Source organism: Zalophus californianus, chromosome 6, assembly GCF_009762305.2.
Source record: "Zalophus californianus isolate mZalCal1 chromosome 6, mZalCal1.pri.v2, whole genome shotgun sequence".
Classification (NCBI taxonomy): domain Eukaryota; kingdom Metazoa; phylum Chordata; class Mammalia; order Carnivora; family Otariidae; genus Zalophus; species Zalophus californianus.
This window is the reverse complement of record NC_045600.1, coordinates 3,248,104-3,269,954: the sequence shown is the minus strand read 5'-3', so window position 1 is coordinate 3,269,954 and position 21,851 is coordinate 3,248,104. Positions and strand designations below refer to the sequence as shown.

At 51.1% G+C, this 21,851-nt stretch overlaps 1 protein-coding gene across 8 annotated transcripts in view; it reads left to right on the top strand.

The window, feature by feature from the left end:
• The window catches only part of WDR20 (WD repeat domain 20), a 61,534-nt gene that overhangs the window by 33,630 nt on the left and 6,053 nt on the right, over positions 1-21,851 (top strand). For 3 of the 8 annotated variants that reach the window (XM_035727966.1, XM_027570417.2, XM_027570420.2), the window contains exons 2-3: positions 5,451-5,633; positions 17,099-18,358. In XM_035727966.1, coding sequence (XP_035583859.1) covers positions 5,451-5,633; positions 17,099-18,358 — 1,443 coding nt within the window. Of the gene's footprint in view, positions 1-5,015; positions 5,045-5,450; positions 5,634-17,098; positions 18,359-19,746; positions 19,949-21,851 lie in introns of those variants that run through there. The other 5 variants (XM_035727967.1, XM_027570419.2, XM_027570418.2 and 2 more) reach the window with 4 other exon arrangements.

Genomic DNA, 21,851 nt, shown 5'->3' with positions numbered 1-21,851 from the left:
TCAGCAGCCTCCTGACTTTTTTGTTGTTTTTAAAAAGAGCTAGACTTTCACAATATATGGAATACAGTTAACATTAGTGATAGGCACTCGGTGACAGTCAGGTGAAAGCCTGCTTCCCAGAGATGAGAGCAGGAAGTCGTGACATTTGTGCTGCTGAGCAGAATGTGTATGGAGACTGCGCATAGGGAAGGTATTCTAAGTGAAAGAAGGAGTGTAAGGAAAAGTAAGAAGGTATAAAGAGTACAGGCAGCATGTGAACAAGTGTCTTTGGAGGAAACGTGTATGAAGGGGAGGGGGTGATGAGGTCCATGTTGGAAAGGCCTGTGAGTGCAAGCCAAGGAATTCAGCCGGTGTTAGGGCAGAGCCATGGAGGTTTTAAGTGGGAGAGTGACCTAAAGCTTCATGAAGATGAATGTGGCATCATCTGTGGGATTAGTTGGACGTGGGTAGAAATGGGTGGAAGGACTCTTTTCTGGCAAGTTCTGTGGGACTGGTTTTTGAAGTGATTTTTGCATGCGGAGGGAGAATACAACATGTAGGGAAAATAAAGTGCACCTTTATTACCAACACTGCCTCCCCCCCCTATCATCATCTGACATCCTTTTTTCAAAAGAGGTCTTTCTGAGATATTTTCCACACCACACCAAATGCTTCTGGGCACTCAGGAGTATCAGGTAGCAGGTTCTACGAAGGGGGCATGGCACAGGCCCACATGTCTCCTCTGAGTTCCGCTAAGGGGAGTGTGAGCAGGCCCATTGAACCTGTGGGGGCTTTCCTTTCGCTGGGCATTCCCCAGCAGGCCAGGCGCGGGTCTGGGGTGAAGATGTGAGCTGGAATAAGAGGGCTGCTTTTGCAGACCTTTGTAGTGCTGGAAAGGGAAATGTCACATTATTGTTTGTACTTATTGATCAAGGATTTTGATAACCAGCTTGTGTTTGTAGTAGGAACTTTAAACCATGATTTAAAAGTTTTCTATTGAGAACGAGACACTGACAAATTATTTGTAATCAGTAACTCCTTATGCAGAAACAAATGAGCATAAGATACAGTTTAATCTTACCTGAAAAAATTGGAATAGTTGCAGTTTCATTTGTTCAACAGACAGCACTGTGACAGACTGGGCACTCTACTGGGGCTGAGTAACCAAATGTGATCTAATTCTTAATATTGGTAAGATTTTTTAAAAAATGTGTTCTATAAATTCATGCTTAAGAAATCAGGTAACTGGCAATCATTAGGATGCAGACGCATTAAAAAAAATCTCAAGTGTCAGTAACCTGTCTATGTGGAATTTACCAGAAAGCTGAAACATAAAAGCTGATTTTGTGGAATAATACAGGGGTAACTATTTAATAAAGAAGTTCTGCTCCTTAAAGGAGTTTTTATTGTAATTTTAATTTTATTGTAATTGATAACAGACATAAAACAATACTGTAATCATATAAGTGATTAAGTACTTCATTTTGTGGACCGATCTAAAGACTTCTAGAATTAAGGTAAAGGAGCCAACCCAAAGTTGGTTGGGAAAAAGCTTGTTGGAGGTGGGGCTTGAACCACTGGGTAAAATTCCCCCACCCCAACCGGGAGCGCGACCTCCTGGAGCCAGCAGACGGGCTGTGTGCCTGCAGCACACTCAGGACTGCGGTGGAGGGCAAGCAGAGGCTGGGGGGCAGGGGCTGTAGAGTGCTGGAGCCAGGCCCTGGGGGCCTGAGTCCCTTCCCGGTTCCTCCTCGGAGGGTGGCGGGTGGGTGGGATCAGTGCCCTCTGTGGGGAGCTGTGAGGTGAGAGTTGTGAATGTGGAGCTCCTGGTGCCCAGCAAGTGTTCCGCAGGTGGACTTCACGCTCCCATGTGGTGGAAGTCAGGAAGCTCCTGAAGCATTTGACCAGAGAGGTAGGGTGTGACCGGGACAGATTCACAACGGTAGCTGCCTTTCGAGTGCGCCTGCACACGCTGGGCTTTGTAGATCCGTTCTTAGTGGGCCTCACCACTGCCTGGCAGTGGGGCTGGGCGCTTTGTTCTCGGAGAGGAAAGGAGCACCTTGCCCGGGCCCCCAGTCTACCCAGAGGGAAGGCAGGGTTTGAATCTAGGCCTGCCTTGCTCCAGAGTCTGGGTTCTTTCTCCTTCTGCCAGACTGCCTCTCCCTGGGAAGGCCTCTGATGACCCCATGCAGAAGAGGTGTGGCTGGCTCAGGTGGTTATTACTGCTACTAAAAGGTCTGTGAGTTCGGTGTCCATGTTGGCACCCCGCCACCCCCCAAAGAAGAGAGGAAAAGGAGGAAGAAGAAATAGGGCAGCAACACATCAACTGGAAAAGAGATCAAACTTGGTGATTGGGTGCAGAGGAAAGAGGACAAGATGGGACAGAGACGACGGCACTGTTCGAATTGAAGGCGGCCACTGGGACCTGACTTTCTGGCCCTGGTCTTGGGCTCCAGAGCTCAGGCGCCAGCGGTAGAGTCCATGGGCTTCTCAGAAGTCGACTCTCTTATGGGCACACACCTAGCAGTCACTTAGGGCTTCACAATAATTGCTGCTTGGTACATGTAGGGGCCATGTTGCTTGGCGGGACTTGTGCTGCTCTAGGAGGATTGGTGCCCTTGGGGGTTGGGGACGGGAAGTGACCTTAGATAAGAGATACTCTGAGTGTTTCTTGGGCCTCGGTTTACTTTGGTGCCTCCTAGGACAGTGCTTCTCACCAGTGTTGAAGGACCAGTTAAAATTTCCAGTCTATCTGGGGGCGCCTGGGTGGCTCAGCTGGTTAAGCGACTGCCTTCGGCTCAGGTCATGATCCTGGAGTCCCAGGATCGAGTCCCACATCGGGCTCCCTGCTCAGCAGGGAGTCTGCTTCTCCCTCTGACTCTCTTCCCTCTCATGCTCTCTATCTCTCATTCTCTCTCTCTCAAATAAATAAAATCTTAAAAAAAAAAAAATTTCCAGTCTATCTGGACTGATACTTTTCTGAAATTGAAAAAAAGAAAAGAATTACGGGGACATGAAACTGAAAAAGACATGCAGAATACAAATTCTGATTTTTATTATTAGAGTCAACAGATACAAAGTTATGCTTTCCAATTGCCAAAGAAGTTTCTGAATGCTTTTTCTCCATCTTTGTACTTAATCTTGCTGCCAACCAGCAGGCTGGCACGGCCTGGTACAGTTTGAGAGCCCTGGTCTGGGAGGAAGGTTATTAAGCAGATTAGTAAACAGGATATTTTAGGAGTATTTACATGATTTAAGAGTAAAAGTAGTCTTTCAGTTCGCATTTAAAATACATGTGATCTATTTACAGATGACATCTTTTCAGTAAAGTTCCTTATTAGGAGGCCAGGATGTACAATAAATATACCAAGAACTGAGCTAATATAGTTACTGTAAGCAATCTGTAAGTTTAACTCTATACTAGTAGCAATATTCGGAAAAACGGGTGCTTTTATTTCCTCTGTTGTTTCTGAGAACCACTGGATGCTCATTTAATTTATATTAGTATGTTTTCTCTAATTTTTGGCTTGCCTTTGAATTGATTTTTATAGTTTTATGCATAATTTTACATATGTTTCTTAAGGAGGAAGTACACTAAACAAACTTAAAAAAATGCTGATACAGAGATCATGTAATAGTTTAATTGTTCGTATTTCGGATTTGGTTTTTGTGTCTAGCTGCCAGTGTCTTTTACTTTCTTTTTTGAGCTCTTTTGACATTTGCTGATACTGTCTTTGCTCTGAAATGATTTGCTAAGGTCCCTTAGCCCGGCTTCTTTTTCCCTGCCTCTAGAGCCCAGCCTGGGAGCAGCTTCTGTCAGTCGGCCTGTCCCTGTCCTGTCACTGTGGTCGGGCAGAGGTGGCTTTCTCTGGCTCCTGTAGCTCCCTCACACCTGCTGGGCATAGCCTTCAACCTGCCTCAGCACTTATTCCCCCCTCCACTGGCCCCTTTTCACCTGCTGCAGTCAGGACTTCCCTGTGTTTTGTATCGTACTTTATATATTACACTTTTCAAGCTTCTTTCATGTACATATTCTCTTATTTCATCCTCCAGACAATCCCATGAGGTTGGTAGGACAGAGATTCTCATCTCCGTTTTAACTGAGGTGAGGCTGGGAGAGTGTCCGCATGGCATGTATCCTCATTCCTCTGCCCTGGGCTCTCAGAGTGCATGTTCCACTCGGGTCCAGACTTCCAAATGTTCGGGTTTGGAGTTTGCTCAAACAAAGATGCCTGTAATTTTGAGGTCCTCTTTTTCTACTTTGTTATTTGGAAAGCGAAACATTAGAATCCTCAGCACAATGTCACAGGCCTCTTTGAAAGAAAGAAATCTTTAGAACCTAACTCGGGTTGGTCAGCAGAGAACAAGAGCGGTGGCCCCAATGGTCATGTCCGAGGATGCGCTGAGCAACCTGGTGGTCTGCACCTGTGACTTTCCACTAAGGCTGGAGGGTGGCGTCCTTAATTTCCACATCAGCCCAGCGCATTAGATTTCATAGAACATTTCTCATGAAGAAAAAAGTTCCGCTTTAGGGATATACAAGGAGGCATACTGAAAAATCACTTTTTGGCCCAAGTCGGAAGTCATTTGCTTCTGACTTTGGGGTATGTGGGTGTGTGTTCTCCCCATCCTGGGTTCTACATCCAGCCACTTACTTAGGTAGGTATGGTGACCTTGGCTGAGTTATTTAACTTCCCTAAACTTGTTTTCTCATCTGTAAAATGGGGGAATGTTCTCTACTTTGAAGGATCATTGTAAGGTTTAAAGATGATGCATGTCGCACACTCTGAGTGTGGGCTCAGTAAGTGTAGGTACCTGAATGCTGGTGCAGAAGAGGGACTGGGGCCCAGTAAGAAGGCACCTGCTTATAATTGGCTGCAGCAGTGGTTCTCAAATCTGAGTGAGCATCGGAATCACCTGGAAGGCTTGCTAGGCCCACCCCTGTAGTTTCAGATTCTTTTGGCATGGGGTGGGGCTTGAGAATTTGCATTTCTGAGTTTCCAGGTGATGCTGCTGCCGCCACCGCTGGTCTGCAGACCACACTTTGAGAACCCCTGGGCTACAGGTAACTCACCAATGAGCATTTAGATGCTATAGATCTATTTGCAAGCTGAGTTTTTATGTGGTTAGAGGTACTCTGTTAGAAATTGCTTGGAATGAATGCATTTTGCAAATACTGAATTTAGTACTTCAATGATTTTTCCTCCTGAAGTCCAGGAGTTTTGTTAAAGATATTTGAAGAATAAGTCATGGAAGTAACAGTTATGAACATATTATGAATAGTCTAACAATATCAAATTGGCTAATGTATATGAAAGTGCTTTTACAAGATGCTGAAAACTGAAAAAAAATTTTTTAAATACCTTTGTTTTTAAGATTGAACATCATAATGGAGTATAAAATAGTGTAACTATTAGATTTCTCATCTCAATGTGCTGTTTACCGTATGTATTTTTCTCTTTCTCCTCCAGGCTGCTGACTTGAGTAAACCAATAGATAAAAGGATATACAAAGGAACACAGCCTACTTGTCATGACTTCAACCACCTAACAGCCACAGCAGAAAGTGTCTCTCTCCTAGTGGGCTTTTCCGCAGGCCAAGTCCAGCTTATAGATCCAATCAAAAAAGAAACTAGCAAACTATTTAATGAGGAAGTAAGTAGCACCCTGTCTTAGCTGTTAAGAATCCCTTTAAGAATTTATACGTTCTTACCAAGGGCAGTGGGCCTTATTTTACACGTCGAGCTAAGCCCATTTTTCATTCTCTCAACTGTCCTACCTAGTATTACCTGGTTAAATGTGGTGAATTAACTTGTTGACTTATACCTGTTCTTCCTTGGGGTAACTGTTCTGTGCATTTTTTTTATGGCGCATGCTCAGGTGTCTATAGCAGGTGCTTTAAAACTCTTCTATAATGGAGACAGGGATGAAACTGTCACTTGATATTTGTAATTTAAATAAGAAGATACGGAATTTTAGTTCACATCACCAGAAAATTTCATGCAGATTAAAGAACTTGATAATAATTCCTTAGGCCACTTAAATGGTAGCTCAGGCTTTTGTGTCTGTATTTGACAGGTATTTGGCTAAGGGGTAGTTTTCTTTCTCTTGGAAATATTTGCTATAAAATCACCTCTGACATATTTGAAATGCTGGCACTTAAAGTTGGATCACATGACATAGTTTTTGCTAGTGATATAGCATGTGCTGGGTTTCTGGCATCTCCAGTTTTGTTCTGAAAGGAGCCTGAGTATGTCAGCTGTGTGTTCAGGAACATGTCAGAACTGTTAAATGTGACCCATAGAAGTCGCCACAGAGGTAGTGTGGTAAAGCTGTCACGGGGCCTTTTCGGCTCTCGGAGTTGCCATGGCAGATTCGCTGTACTCCCTCCTCTGTTTCAGGGCGGCTTTCCCAGCAAACGGAAAAGATGCGGTGGGCTTGCTGACTTAGAAGCCCTGGGTCCCAGTGTCAGCTGGTGACCCTGGCCCCAACGTGACAAGGGTCAGGTCATGTGGGATCCCTCTCTCAGGAAAGGCAGGTGCTGGTGTGCTGTTGTCTGGTTTTGATGTTATGAACTTGGAACAGAAGTGCATTATAGGTTCTGGTTCATAAGAAATAATTTTGTTTGGGCAAGAATATTCAAGCTGACAAATTGCAGTTAAAATTCGGATTCTTTAGCAGTGTCGTGGCCCGTGCTGTCTACGCAACCGGTCCCCATCCACGGTGCTTCAGTCTGGCATTGCCCGTGGATTTGGTGAGATCTCTTGAACCACGCCATCTCCTCTTCTAGTTGCATCTGGGTTGACCGGAAACAGAACTTGCCATGTGGATTGGCAAAACTCTAGAAGAAAAGTATTTATCTCAGTTTCTGTTAAAAATAAGTCTGAAGCAGAAAACTGTTTTATTTACCTAAGTCTTTTACTAATAACATCTGGGGAAGGGATTACCCAGTAGCTGAATGAATTTTTTTTTCTCCTGGTGGCGGTTGTGGGGGAGTAGGTTGTGGGGGAGTAACTGTTCCTCTCTGCACTGTCACCGGAAACAATTTGGAGTCCTTGTGGGATTTTGTTTGTATGCAGGTAGGGGGCGTGTTATTGAGGGGGAAGGGCTGCTGATAAACGAGTTCGGGAGGCTGCTCCGGCTGAGGATGGCACAGAATGCCGCTCAGAGAACAAGAGGGGCTTGTGTGTCATCACGGGGGAGGCAGGCGTCTCGGGGCCCCGAGAGCACTTGGACGCGTCAGCTAGATCCATGCCTTGCTCTGGACAGCAATGGGTATTGCAGGCTAGGAGGCAGCTCGTCACTCAGTGATTTCAGCACGGCTTGTCTCCTGCTCGTCTTGTAGTTTATCCGAAAAATGGCTTTTCACCCTGTAGGACTGTGCAGGGTTAAATGCCAGCTGAGGCTGAAATCGATTGCCATGGCTGTGTGGCTACCATGTTCATCAGTTTTTGGTCAGGTTGTCTAAGAGCAAGGGTCATCAGAGGTCTGTTTCTGTGAGCATGCCAGGAATGGTGGTTGAAGCTGTCATCACGCCATGCTTTGCCTTGGAATGAGAGTTAGAGGTTTCAGACTGTTCTATATTTGTCCCCTGCATAGTTGGGCAGGCTGCTTTTTTCATCTTACAGAGAGGAAATAGTCAAAGAGAAGGCAAGTGAGTCGTCCAGGCAGGTAGTAAGCTGACGACAGAGCTGGAAATTACTTCCACAAGGGCTCCCTGGTCACAGACTGTAAGCCCCACCATGTGTGGTCGCCAGATGGCTGGGCCCTTGTGTACCCCCCCAGGAGCTCACAGTTCAGTAAGGTGGACGGATGGGGCCCTGGGGCATGTTATCAGAGTGTTAGGAACAACGTGCCAGGGGATATGTGTTCACTGTATTCTTCAGCATGTATCAAATATCATAAAGCAGAAGTTAAGTTTGGTGGAGGAAGTCTGAGATTTCCAGAAGGTGACACTTAATCTGGGTCTTGAAAGATGCACAGGAGGTTGGGGAAGTGTGAGAGAGGCTCTCAGACCTGGAGAAAACTGCTTGGTGTGCAGAGGAGCGTTGGGTGGCCATGCGTGACCAAGTCAGCGTGCAGGCCTCAGAGATGCAGGGGTTGGAGCCAGCGGATACATTGGAACCAGACTGTAGATGCCCTGACATACTGAGAAATTTGTATCTGATGCTGGAGGCTGTAAGGGTAGTTTTGGGCTTTTAATCAAGGGAGTGAGTGTGTCAAGCGTGTCCTTTAGAACGCTTGTCAGCACTTGTGGAAGGTGGATTGGAATGAAGAGAGAGTGGCAAGGGTAGCAAGACCAGTGAGGAGGCTGGTACCTGTTCACATGAGAGCTGACGGCTGGGACAAGAGCAGTGGCCATGTCTCATCCAGGTGACAGGCCTTGGTTTACCTACTGTGTGACCACTCGGGCCTGCTCTGTAGTCACCCCGAGAGAGAGGGAGAGACGTGTCAACGGTAGCATCCCTCACGCACGCTTAGGGCAGATGCTGACGTGTGGCGTATGAGGAGGCAGAGGCCTGGGGAGGCAGGGAGAGGAACAGGGGTGGCGGCGGACATCTCTTGAAGGAGGTTCTAGGCAGGGCCTCCCGTGAGGAGGCCGCCGGCCAGGTCCAGCCCAAGGTGGAGCGTCTCCCAGAAGGGAGAGCAGGCGAAGGCCTGGAGTGGGAGAGCAGCCGGGGCCAGGAGAGCAGAGAGGCGGCTGTGTCCCCAGGGAGGGTGGTGTGAAAGGAGGCTGTGAGACCGGAGCGCTGTGCCCCTGGGGGGGGGGGGGGGGGGGGTGGAGCCGGAGCGAGGCCGTCGGGTTGGTGTCTGAAAATCCCCATGGCTGCCGCTGGCAGTTTGGTTTCTGGCTGCCCCTCCCGCGCTGGGGGGGACGGGAAGGAGCAGGCTTGGAGTGGAGGGGCAGGTCCGAGTTCCCCTGTGCCCTTGACAAGCGCTAGGGGCCAGGGGGGCAGGTCTGAGTTCCCTTGTGCACTTGACAAGCGCTAGGGGCCAGGGGGGCAGGTCCGAGTTCCCTTGTGCACTTGACAAGCGCTGGAGGCCAGGAGATGTTAGATACGTGGGCCTGGAGTCCAAAACCGGGGGTAAAAATCTGGGAGTTTGGCGTGTAAATACTCATCCCATCCCTGAGATGAGACGAGAGAGGTCTGCGGTCCTGAGTGTCCTCCGAGGCTCTGGCCAGCCTGTCATGTGGCCTCCAAAGGGGCACTCACGACAGTTCATTTATTCCCTGCAACTTAGAGACTCAGCCCCGTGGCTCAGAACGCAGAGCCTTGAGCCATGAGCCTGACCGCCTCCCTGCCTTTCCCCTCCCCCGCCCCCCCCAGAGCGGGTGAGAGCAGCGCGCACCGGAAGGAGGTGAGGAGAGTTGTGGCGCACAGGGCTGGCAGAGTGAGCCCTTGGGGAATGCTCAGTGGAGTCTGCGGGTACAGGGGAAGCCCCTGGAGCACCTCCCACCTTGGGGTGCAAGGAAGGGCTTCTTGGAAGGGGAGAGCCCAGCAGTTTTGAAGGAGAAGCTAGTAAGTTTCCAGGACAACCCAGGCAGAGAATGAGCGTGTGTAGAGCAGAGGACGGAGAACAGCTTGTCACACAGGTCCCGCGTGTGTCGCACTCTCCGGGCGCCCCTCCCAGCTGCCCCTCGCGCACGTGTGTGCGCGTGCGCAAGCCCCGTGCTCCTTCTCCCACCTTTGCCTCCCTTCTCCAGGTTCCTGGCCCATGAAAATACAACAGATGTTTGCATGGGCGGATGGATGGAGTGGAATTGTAGAGTCTAGAAATCCACCTGACCTTAAAGATAGGTGAAAATTTCTATCTGGGAGTCAAGTATATCTTAAAAGGTGATTTTTTTTCTCTCCATTAACTAAAAAATTTTTCTTAATGATTGTTTATAGAAGTACAAAGAAGATGGGAAAACATCGCCTCTACGTCCCAGTGCTGTTAACTTTATTGTTTTTGTAGTTTTTACTTTTTTAATGAGGTGAGACTAGTAGATTCACACCTTCCATCAGAGATCCCCTGACCTCCTCCTCCCAGTCTGGCCGCTGGAGTGAGAGGCGAGCCCCGCTCCCATCACACCCCCTTGCCCGGGTGTCCCTGTCACACTGCAGAGCCTGGCTGTTGTACCCACTCAGTCCAGAAGGAAGGAAGTGCCTGGTCCTTTCCAGCCTCCCTGGGGGAGTGATGCCTGCAGGTCCCCCAAGTCTCTGCTCTCTCCAGTCTCTCTCACTGGGCCCCCGGTGTCTCTGTAGCATTCTGTACGTAGTGCTCATGGAGCCGTACCTTCATTCTGCAAGCTCCCTGGAAAGGAGAGGCCCCCAGCCGGTCAGCATTGAGCCTCGTGTAAAGGACCCTGAAGGGCTGAGGAGCTCACTCTTTACTACTAGTGGTTATGGTGACTGGGGAGGGGCAATTATAAAGGGACAATTTCCAGATGATGATGAACTCAGACTTGTTTGTCTTTGTAGAAATTGTCATTATTTCAGGGTTGTATCCATAGAATAGTAACTTCAGAGGATTTTCAAGTATGTTTTGATTGTTGGGTAAGATGTAAAATCCAAGAAGTACTTGTCATCGCGGCTTCTTTCATTACTGACATGTAATGAGACCCTCTGTCCTTGACTTTGTTCCCCGTCATGGGCTACAAGGCCAGGGCCATCACACTGCGTGGGTCCGCGTCTCCTTTTATCCACCTGAAGGGCCCACAGGAGGCAAGGCTGTCCTTTGCCTGCCCGAGGCTGCATCTTCTCTCTCCTTCCTGGCACCCAGTGCCCCCAGGAGCGGGGAGAGCCAGGCCAAGCTTTGCAGTCTTCTGTCCAGTTCTGTGACAAAACAGTGGTTATGGGCATTTTGTTTGTTTTGTTGTTCCTTTTTTTAATCGAAGGAAAGGAGCACATAATGCTCTACACCTTAAAGTTTTAGCATTGATAAAATGACATTTGATCCTCCTTTCTGTGGCTTTGAAATACCCTTTCCTCACACTTCCTGAGGGAAGCAGCTCTCCTTAAATGTGTTTACATAAGCAAAGCCCTTAGTCGCCAGTTTTGCTTCTGGCTACATTATAGCTCCCCACCCCCACCCCCACCCCCCACCCCCACCCCCAGCTGCTGTGGTTTTTGAATTGTTTGCTTCAGTATTTTTGTTACAAATTAATATCTGCATTATAAAATGCATACCCTCTGCCCCCTAAATAATTTTCTCCTGCTTGTTGTGTTGATAGTAGTAGAAAAAAAATAGACAGCTAAGGGCACCTGGGTGGCTCAGTTGGTTAAGCGTCCGATTTCTTCGTTTCGGCTCAGGTCGTGATCTCAAGGTCGTGAGATCGAACCCCTCGTCGGGCTCTGCGCTCAGTGCAGAGTCTGCTTGAGTTTCTCTTTCCCTGTCACTCTGCCTTTCCCCCCAAAAAATATAAAAAATAAGACAACTAAGTGATTTAGAAAGCTTCGTCTTAGGAGTGACACTTTAACATGGTTATAGATTTATTTTTATTTTTGCTTCCTTTTAGTTTATTATAGTTAGAAAATCTTGTCTCTTAAGGCCATTAGGGATGGTAGTCTTAGTGTTTGAATTTTACTGGATCTGTATCAGCAAAGGGACATTTTCTTCGGAATTGGGGTGGGGATTGTGCGGGGCTGCTGGTGAATATTAGTGAGAGGCGTGGGTGTGGGAACCCACTTCGTGACATGCAGAGATGGCATATCCATCTCCAGCTTTTGTGTTTGGTTTTTACAAAAGTGATGATAGAAATTGGCTCCGAGCATTTTGGAATTTGACCCTTTAATGGAAGCCCAGTGGCGAGCCATGTGACCTCATAGAGACTCTCTTAACTGCTGAACCTCCCCAGCTGCCTCCCTGCCCTCTTCCCCCTCCCTGAGCACCTGCCCCACTCCATCCCACCTCTGCTGGTTTCCTGGAAGTGGGGTTCACCGCTCTCCTCCACTCCTTTCCCCCCTCCACCGGTCAGTGCCCCCTGGATGTGTCCCCTGCAGCCCGGGAGCAGGGGGCTCTCCTTCCCTGGCTCCCCACCTGCCCCTCTCCTTGGTCCCTCAGACTTGCTTCCTGCGCTCTTCTACAGAGGCCTCCCTGCTCCTGCTCTGCCTGCCTCCCTGCTCCTGCTCTGCCTGCCTCGGCCCTGCTGGGGTCACTGCCCCCCTCTGACCCTCAACCTCAGAGACTCCGTCATAGGACATGGAGGGCAGTTGTGACGCCGCAGAGCTCCTGGTCCACGGTGGTCACTCAGCGTCAGCTCCTTCCTCTCCTCATGGGACTTCGGGGTCGTTTCCTCGGATGTTCCTTCTGCCCGCCTGAGTTTTCTCCTGCTCCCTGTGAGTGGAGGCCACCCTGTCCTGTTCCACACTGTACCTTCCTTGGGGTTCTTAGGTCACAGCTCTGGCTGTCAGCTGTTCTCAGCTGGTGACCTCGTCCCCGCCCCCCCTGCCTACCAGGTGAGGGCGTTTGGGTTGCTCCCCAGCATAATCCCACCCCAGCCTTCTCTGTGTGTGGCAGCCGCTTGAGCTCCAGGCCCCTTCCCCACCCCCGCCCCCTGCCCCCCTCAGCCTGAGCCACCCTTAACAGCCCACCTTGCCATGCTGCTGCCGGGCACTGTCCAGACCTTTTTGTCCACACACAACTGTCACAGCCTCCTAACTGGTTCCTCCCCACCTGCCTCCCACCTCCCATCTTCCATTCTGTACCTTCTGCCAGGGGCGATTCCTCTACCGTCTGTCACTTCCCCTTTCCGAAGCCTCCCCTCCCTCCCGGTCTGCCGCCCTACGGCCTCTGCCGCCCTACCGCCGGTAGAAATGCAGCGTGAGCCACATACGCAATCTTACATTTTCTAACAGGACATTAAATAAGCAAAAAATGGGTGAGATTAAGATTTTGTTTTCTCTATATACTCCAAATATTATCTCAACATATATGTAATATGAAATTATGAATGAGATTGTTTCCATAATTTTTCACGTCTTCAGAATTTGGTGTATTACACACACAGCACATCTCACTTTAGGCACATTTCAAGCGCTCCGGGCTGTGGGATTGGTGGCCCAGGGCTTCAAGGTAATGACCCAAAGCCCCTTAGCCGGAGACTTGGCTGTCCTGAGCCCCAGCTCACAATTCCAGACCTAATTCCCTGTCGCTGCTTAGGTGCTCCGGCCAAAACAGTGCTGCGTGGGTCCCCACACCCACCGGGACTGCTCTGTCCTGAGCCACTGCCAGCACAGTCCTTCCCACCCTCCGCTTCTCTCAGCACCCCCCACCCCGGGTCTGCTCGGGAGCTCCTCAGAGGCCAGGCTTCTGCTGATGCTGTTTTGTCACCGTGCGTCTAGATCACGGACCCACTGATACTAGAGAATTCAAGTTTAACAGGGTCATCCTGTTACTTAACATGGGGCACTAAGATTCTTTACCTTTTTTACTAGATACTTTCAGCAACAGAAATACACCTTTATGGTGAGAAACTAGGCTTCATTCTTTATCGAATACAGTGTTTACAGGTATTTGTTTCTTAATCAGAAAGATGGGAGTGAAATGCTTTCTTTTCTCTTCCTATTTTGTTAAATCCAAACCAAATGATAACCAGAGCTGTTTAAATTCAGTGAATCTCTACTAGCTAGCCCTAGAGTTGTGCCTCCTGCCCAGGCGTGGCGTCAGAGGCAGGCTTGTGTCCTGTTTCTGAGAACCCATGTGGGTGGCCCTGGCCTTGGATGGTGTCTGTCGGTGCAGGAGGTAGCAGCCCCGCCTTGCCCAGGCCGTTCGCCTGCTCTGGCTCCCTTCTTTCCCTGGGATGCCCAGTGCTGGCTCTGCTCCCACCTCAGCAGCTCACCGCCGCGGTTCCTTCTGGGAGGATGTTCTTCCCCACGTGCTCTTGGCCTACCCACTGAGGCTGTCAGCCCGCTCACCTAGCCCTTGCCGCCCGCACAGTCTTGCTAGGCTCTCCCGCCTGAGATCGGAAGATGCTCCAGCCTCGTCCCCATCAGCACTGTGCCTTCTCCCCTGGTTTATTTTTTTCCACAGCTCTCGTCACCCTCAGATCTTGCAGATCTCACTGTCTTCTCCTCCCGCTTGGATGGGAATGCCTGTTTTAATCAGTGCTTTATCAGCGCCTGGCATTAATGCATTCGAGAAAGAATGGAGGAATGATGAATGAGCGAGCGGGTGGGTGAGCGGGTGAGTGAGTGGGGCTGTAGGTGAGTTTCCTGGCCTCTCCGAGCCTCTGTTTCCTGGTGGTAATACGGTGATTATATCGACCTTCCTAGGGGGAAGCGGCTGTCTTACAGTGGTCTGTCCTCCGTGGGAGGTAATTTGGCAATATCTATAAAAATTAAAATGTAGATACCTTTTGCCCCAGCTGTGTTACTGGGACTTCATCCTGCGGTGGACTCATACACGGGGAAACGGCCGTGTGCGCCACGGAAATGTCCAGCGGTGGGGACTTTGAAGACAAATGACTGTGTTTCCATCCGTGTGAGTGAACGCTCTGCAGCTCTAGGAGAGAACAGGGGAGAGGTCTTGGTCCCGACGCAGACAGCCGGGCGGGGCGCACGGTGCCTTGTGTGCTCTGTGGTGTGAAGGACGGGGGTAGATGGATTGGTCTCCACGTTTGCCCTGTCCGTGAACAGAGATGCTCTGGAGAGAGAAATAGGAAGCTCCGTGCCGGTGACTCTGGGACAGGTGATCTGGAACAGAGGAAAGGGATGCGCGCTTTATGTGAATGACGAATAGGTTGCCTACTCAGACAAACCAGAGGTGGCCTTGCGGGGTCCTTTTGAGGTTAAAGAGCACGTGTGCAGAGCCCCTTGCCCAGCACCCGGCACGCGGAGCGGAGCCTCCGATGGGAGGTCGGCACTGCTGTCCCATTGTGTGTGCCGCATGCCCCAGCCCTGGAGGAGCCCCGGGTAGTGCCACTCGAGGCGGATGCTGGCCACGCTGGGGCGCACGACCTGCCAGGGAGAGCCTCCTCTGCGTCCAAGCCGGTCCCGGCGCCTTGCTGGCTGGGGTTTGCGGCTGCCCACTCTGCTGTCCCTGATTCCCAGGTACCTGGCCGGGGGCTCAGAAGGGGAGGCTCGGGTGTTTGTCCATAAGTTACATCCACGTATCTGCTTCTAGTCGTCTCCATGCACCTGTGTAATAAGGAATGAAGTCTCTAAGTGTGTTTTGTTGTCCCGGTGACATTTATGGTCACAACAGTGTTGTCATTCTCTGTCTCCACGCCTCACAGTTGCGGAACAATACCGTTTACTTGACAGTATTACAATTTCAGAGTCTAATGGAATTATTTTTGTGTATCTCTTTAAGCCAAAAATAAAATTTTCTCCTAAGCATAGTGCTGGAAGTTTTGATGTTCGTCCTTAAAAATTTCCACATAGGATAGCGTGGCAGTGGTGTTCTGTTGGCAAGACTGCGGTCTGTCTGGTTGCAGTGACATGTGAGGGGCAGGAACCGAGAGCCACGGTGCTGGCTGCCGGTGTAGGTGAGCCATGGGGGCCGCCCCCGGTGCAGGTGAGCCATGGGGGCCCAAGGCCGGCTGGGCAGCCTGGGGGCCCGGCAGGGACAGCATGGAGGCAGGCCCCCCAGGATGAAAGCCCCGGTCCGGCCTTGTGAGTTACCTCTGTAGCCTCTTAAGGAAGAAGCAGTGAAGGCCTCACGGAAACCCTGCCAGAGTGGGCGCTGGGCTTTTGGGTTGTTGGCATTGGCGTAGGTAGGAGGGAAGGAGGCAGGGGATGAGAACGTTGTCTGTGTCCGCAAGGCCAGCTCGCGTGTCGCTGTTGACTTCAAGGCCGGTGGTGCCGCCCTGTGGTTCCAACACCGTGGGGCAGTAGGCTGTGTCACCTGCTGAGCAGCCTCTACCCGCCCAGGTCCTGCTATTCTGCAGCTTGTTCAGTCTCTCCATCTCTTCTCTGGAAAAAAACGAGTGATTTCATGTTCTGTGCTTTTCTGTGAAGACGCAGCACACTCAGCACAGGTGTGCAAAGCTGACGGCAGGCCGGGGGGGTTCGTGTCGGTGCCCTGGGGCCCCCCAAGGCTCAGTCCAGGAGTCCCAACCAGGGAGGGGAAGTGGTGGTGTGGAACTCACCCTGAGGCACCCGGTTCCTGGGCAGACGGCGGTGGAGAGGGTTTGGCAGGAGCAGCCTCTAAAAACTTGGGAGTCTGGGGAACTTCTGGTTGGCTTCCAGTGATATGCTTTGGGACCAGGCACCCTGGAGCAGGGCACCCAGGGGGGAGCCGCCACGCTGCTGAGCCCACGGCAAGCTCTGCGCACAGGGACGTGCACGTGTTGTGCCTTTGGGTAGTTTTCACTTCGGCCTCTTGGTCTTTTGGTCTTAAAGGCAAGACTCCTGATCTGTGCCTGTGAAGGGAACAGCTGGCCAGTGGACCAGAAATTAGCATGGCATGGAGTGGCAGTGATTAGGCACATCCTCCCGAATTAATCGTCTGTTTATTTTTTTAAATACTGCCTTGTTCCAAAGAAGATTTGGAGGAATTGCTTTTAAAGATGCACACGGGACAGCGAATCTGAGTGAGGAAGTTGCAGTGAAGCCAGGGCTGAGGTAGAGCCCAGCAAGTGTGCTTTTGCCAGGGGCTACACGTTGACTCCCCCCAACCCTGGAGGAGCCCGGGCAGAGGGGCAGGTGTAGACGGCACATGACGTACGTGACGATAAAATGCAGAGAAGCCGGGGGGCATAGCTCTCCTGGCTGTGAGGACCGCGAGCCTTTCCTGGGGGTCTTTGTAGGGAGGATGCTGTGTGTAGGGGCCCAGGAATCACAGACTCAGGTGTTCCTTGCATAAGAGATGAAAGTTGCCCGAGGGGCTGGCCCTCTCACCGGTGTGTCCCAGCGCCTGGTATGGTGTCTGGCACGTAGTAGGCTCTCAGCGGTGTGTGTTGAATGCCTGACTCTCTCAGCGAAAGCCATTGGCCTAACAGCCAGTGCAGTTCTAGAAAGTAGTTCTCCAAGGGGCCCAAATGCTCTTCACTGGCTTGGCCAACCGCGGGGTAGAGCATGCGGTGCCTGGATGGACTCTTCCATTCTCACCGAGAAGCAGACAAGTTTCTTGCTGGAAAAGTAGACCTTTAAAGCTTCTCCATTGTGATAACTTGTTCTCCTTTGTTTTCACAGAGACTAATAGACAAGTCACGCGTAACCTGTGTCAGATGGGTTCCTGGTTCGGAAAGCCTTTTCCTAGTGGCCCACGCGAGTGGGAGCATGTACTTGTATAACGTGGAGCACACTTGTGGCACCACAGCCCCCCACTACCAGCTTCTGAAGCAGGGCGAGAGCTTTGCCGTACACACTTGCAAGAGCAAATCCACGAGGAACCCTCTCCTTAAGTGGACAGTGGGCGAGGGGGCCCTCAACGAGTTTGCTTTCTCCCCAGATGGCAAGTTCCTGGCCTGCGTGAGCCAGGACGGCTTTTTGCGGGTGTTCGACTTTGACTCGGTGGAGCTGCACGGCACAATGAAGAGCTACTTCGGAGGCTTGCTGTGCGCGTGCTGGAGCCCGGACGGCAGGTACATTGTGACGGGCGGCGAGGACGACCTGGTGACCGTCTGGGCTTTCGGGGACTGCCGAGTGATCGCTCGAGGCCACGGGCACAGATCCTGGGTCAGCGTCGTGGCGTTTGACCCCTACACCACTAGCGTGGAGGAGAGCGACCCCATGGAGTTCAGTGGCAGTGACGAGGACTTCCAGGACCTCCTCCATTTTGGCCGAGACCGGGCCAACAGTACCCAGTCCCGGCTGTCCAAACGGAACTCTGCCGAGAGCCGCCCCGTCAGTGTGACGTACCGGTTCGGCTCGGTGGGCCAGGACACGCAGCTCTGCCTCTGGGACCTCACGGAAGACATCCTTTTCCCTCACCAGCCCCTCTCGAGAGCAAGGACACACACCAATGTCATGAACGCCACGAGCCCTCCTGCCGGCAGCACAGGGAACAGTGTCGCGACGCCCGGCAACTCCGCGCCCCCGCCCCTGCCCCGCTCCAACAGCCTCCCCCATTCCACCGTCTCCAGCGCCGGCAGCAAGAGCAGCGTGGCCGACGGCGCCCTCGCTTCTGGGGTCAGCAAATTCGCGACGCTCTCCCTGCACGACCGGAAGGACAGGCACCATGAGAAAGACCACAAGCGAAACCACAGCATGGGACACATTTCTAGCAAGAGCAGCGACAAACTGAACCTGGTTACTAAAGCCAAAACGGACCCAGCTAAAACCCTGGGGACGCCCCTGTGTCCTCGGATGGAAGACGTTCCCTTGTTAGAGCCACTCATCTGTAAAAAGATAGCACATGAGAGACTGACTGTGTTAATTTTTCTTGAAGACTGTATAGTCACTGCTTGTCAGGAGGGATTTATTTGCACATGGGGAAGGCCTGGTAAAGTGGTAAGTTTTAATCCTTAATGCTGCACCAGATCTAGAACTTGAATAGGTAGTGATTTTTTTTTCTTGCGGGAGGGTGGGGTGTACAATGAATGTGAATGGCACTTCTTACTCTTAATGTAAATCTAAATGCATCAGAGCCATAATTTTGGATACTGCATGCCATGTAATTCTGAATCATTTGATAATTCAACTTAGAACGTTTAAAAAAAAATATAATCAAACTAATTGCCAGCCAAGTCAGTCACCCTCCTGGGAGTATATAGAGTCCCAAGGTTAGCGCTCCTGTATTAGACTATTTCGACTTTAGGAAAATCATGACAGTGTGGGGAAACAATGACTTTAAAATGCTAAAATTAAAATTTCTGCTTTAACTGGAATATTTTTGCTTAACTACTCAATTAGAATGTTGTACACCTGATCAGAGTGTGTGTTCAGTATGGACGGCCATTAATTGTCATTTCTAGTCCAGTTTTTATCTTAATCATAAAATGTTTAGGAATCTATGAAATTTAACTTTAGGAACAAAGCATTCAGCAGGGTTGATTGATATTATTTTTACATTGTTCTGGCAATCCACAGAAAGAGAAGAGCCTTAATTTTTAAAACCCATTTTAGTCATTTTATGACAATTAAAATTGTTTAATAAACATCTTTTTTCAAAGAAGCAGTTTGTAGCACTTTGATTGAGATTTGGTGCACTGAATAAAATACCCACCTTCCTCCGAGCCCGGCCAGCTCCCGGGAGCCGCGGGCCGAGGACGCCAGCCCCAGGTGTCAGAAGTGCCTCTTGCCACATAAGCCAAGACCTTTTATGTTGGATGTGCTTTGCTTATGTTTTTTTCCAACAAGGGAAAGGTTTTGGTTTCTTTTGCGGTTTTCTGTGGGTTTTTTGTTGTTGATGTTTTTGGTCAAATAAGCACGACTGTAGGCCCAGGACAGTCTTCAGCCCTGTTTTGTAAAGACTGGCAGACACCCCCCCTGCCCCAGGTTCAGAATGCTCCCCGAGGTTGCCTTGGTTTGGGTTTTGTTTTCCCGCCTAGAGGGGAGGCAGGTTGCCCCCTCTTACTACTGGGTGGCCGTCATGACCCCGCCCGCTCGGGCTCCGCCCTCCCTGGCCTCCAGCTGGACTGCCTCACCCCTGGCCCTGGTGAGCGGCCGAGTGAGCCCCTCTGGCTGGACGCCCAGCTGCTTCCGCGGGGGCTGGTGCGGTTCTCATGCCTGTGGTCCTCATTGGCTGCGTGAGGAGTTTCAAATTCCAGTTTCACGTGGGAGGAGATGGTTCTCTGACCTACATATTTTATGTCAAGATGATGGTTATCTTATTTGTTAACTTATTTTGGTCATTTTGGTTTGTTTTCTGTTTTGCACACCTTTGTCATTAAATGTAGAGATGCTGATCGTTTACACTCGTTTGAGTAGTGGATGCGAATCAGCAAAGTGGACACGAGACTCATTTCTCTGCAGCGTGCAGCTCTGTGTGCTCGAACGCGGCCTGCAGCCCTCCCGGAAGGCCGGACCCCGCTTCCCCGGGCCTACTGCCCCCACCCTCCCCCCAGCTCACTCTACCCACCCTGCTCCTTCCCTGGGAGGGCTTTCTGTTACTGGTAACAGTGTTCCACCACGTGAGGGGCGTGCTGGCCTTCCAGGTGCATTCCCCCCCCCCCCCCCCGCCCCCGTTTATGCATGACATCATGGTATGTGTTAATGTCCTGTTTACTCTTAAGATGTGGTCCTTTGTTCCTAAATGTTAAGTGACCTAAGGCAGCAAAGACAGCCATCCTTGTGGACTGTTTCAACTTTGGAGGCTAAATTGGGACATCAGATGGAGAGAATCAGAACCAACACTCCAGGTGCAATTTTCGGTACCTACATAGTTTTAGAAATTTCAGTTCAAATGCTTCTGAGGCATTGAGTATGCAGTTTCAAAATTCAGAACTTAGAATCAGGCAGTGGCCGATCCCAGGTAAGTAGCCTTCATGGGAAGCTTCTGGTGACCTTTCGGTTCTGAGTGCATTGCTTGCTGCATTGCCGGCAGGGAAGCTGTGGTGTGCGCGCTTTCTGACCCCGGTCACCCTCTGGCGCCCTCCGCTGCACACGCTGCGGTAAAGGAGGGATGGCTCGGGGGCACTGGGGGCGGGAGAGGCAAGAGGAGGAGATTATTGTTCCCCTAAAATCAAGCTCTGAAATATGCTGACAGAAGCCCATGGTGTCTCCACACCCCCCCCCCACTCCCACCCCAGTTTTAAAAACCATGGTCATGTCCCAGTTCGGGATTTGGGGCTTGGTCACAATCTTGTTCTTCCCGTTTCTGCTGGTGAGTGTGTCCTTAACATCTGCCCGTCCCCGCTTTGGGGCCCGTTGCTGGGTGGCAGGTACCGGGGAGGGGCTGCGCCGCGGCCCTTCTGACGCCCGCCCCTTTGTTCACCAGTCAGCAGATCACCTGTCCTGCAGTCGGGGGACAGAATGCAAGGTGTTCTTGGCGACCGGGACTAGAGCTGCCCCCCCACCCTGCCCCCCGCTTGAGGGCGCTGGAGGGGCGGGCGGGCCCTCCCTCGGGCTGGCTCCTGCAGCCCTGGGGCGCTGGGAGGGGGGCCCGCGGGGTCCTGGTCTCGGGTGTGGAAGGCCAGGGCCAGACAGCTTCTGCGGCAGCCCTGAGCGCACATCTGGGGAGCGCTGTTCTAGTGTCCTCACCAGGCTTTGAGCTTCCTCACTGAAACTCTTCCAAGTGTTCTCGCTTCAGCGTTGTCCTGAGCAAGAATATCTTTTCTAAACCAACCTCTGGAAGAAAACCTCTGGAAGGAGGCTGCTCCTGAGCGGACGGAAGCGCGGACGGAAGCTCAGGTGGTGCTGGAACCCAGCTCCCTCCTGGCCTGTGTGCAGGGGCCCGGGCCCTCCGAGGGCACGGCCGCGCCGCCCTGGTCCTCCCCGCCGCTCTGCCCTGCTGTGACTTCGGGCCACCCCAGCCCTACCCTTAGGTTCGCCTCTTCCTCAGGGGCACGGGGATTAAAATCCCTGAGAGGGCTGGAGAAGGAAGCCTTTGGAAAACCCTGCCTTCTTTTAAAAGCAAATGTGTAAGAGGAAGTAGGCACACTCTTTAAAAATAATCGGTAACTTTGGGTTCTAAGTTCGCTTAAGATCGTGGTAAAGAATCTTAGTTTTGTCTTTTGTGCTGATCGAACCTCCTAGAGCATTTTGGAAGTGTTCTGTGAGCCACTGCCTTGGGACTGAGGATCAGTACTTGGGATAGGACAGGGGAGGAGTGGAAAACAGAAGTAAGCTGTCCCCACTACTGCCCCAGTCACTCAGAAGCCACAAGGAACAAAACGTCCTGGAACTGTCTGAACCAGTCTTTATGGGCATGTGCACACATCCCAGTGGGACTCAGGTGTCCTGCCTCAGTGTTTGGCCTAACACCCAAGTCCTAGCTGGCAAGTTCCCCCGTTCCCCCAGTCACCCCACTTCCTGAGGTGCATCTGGAATTTCTAAGACCCTG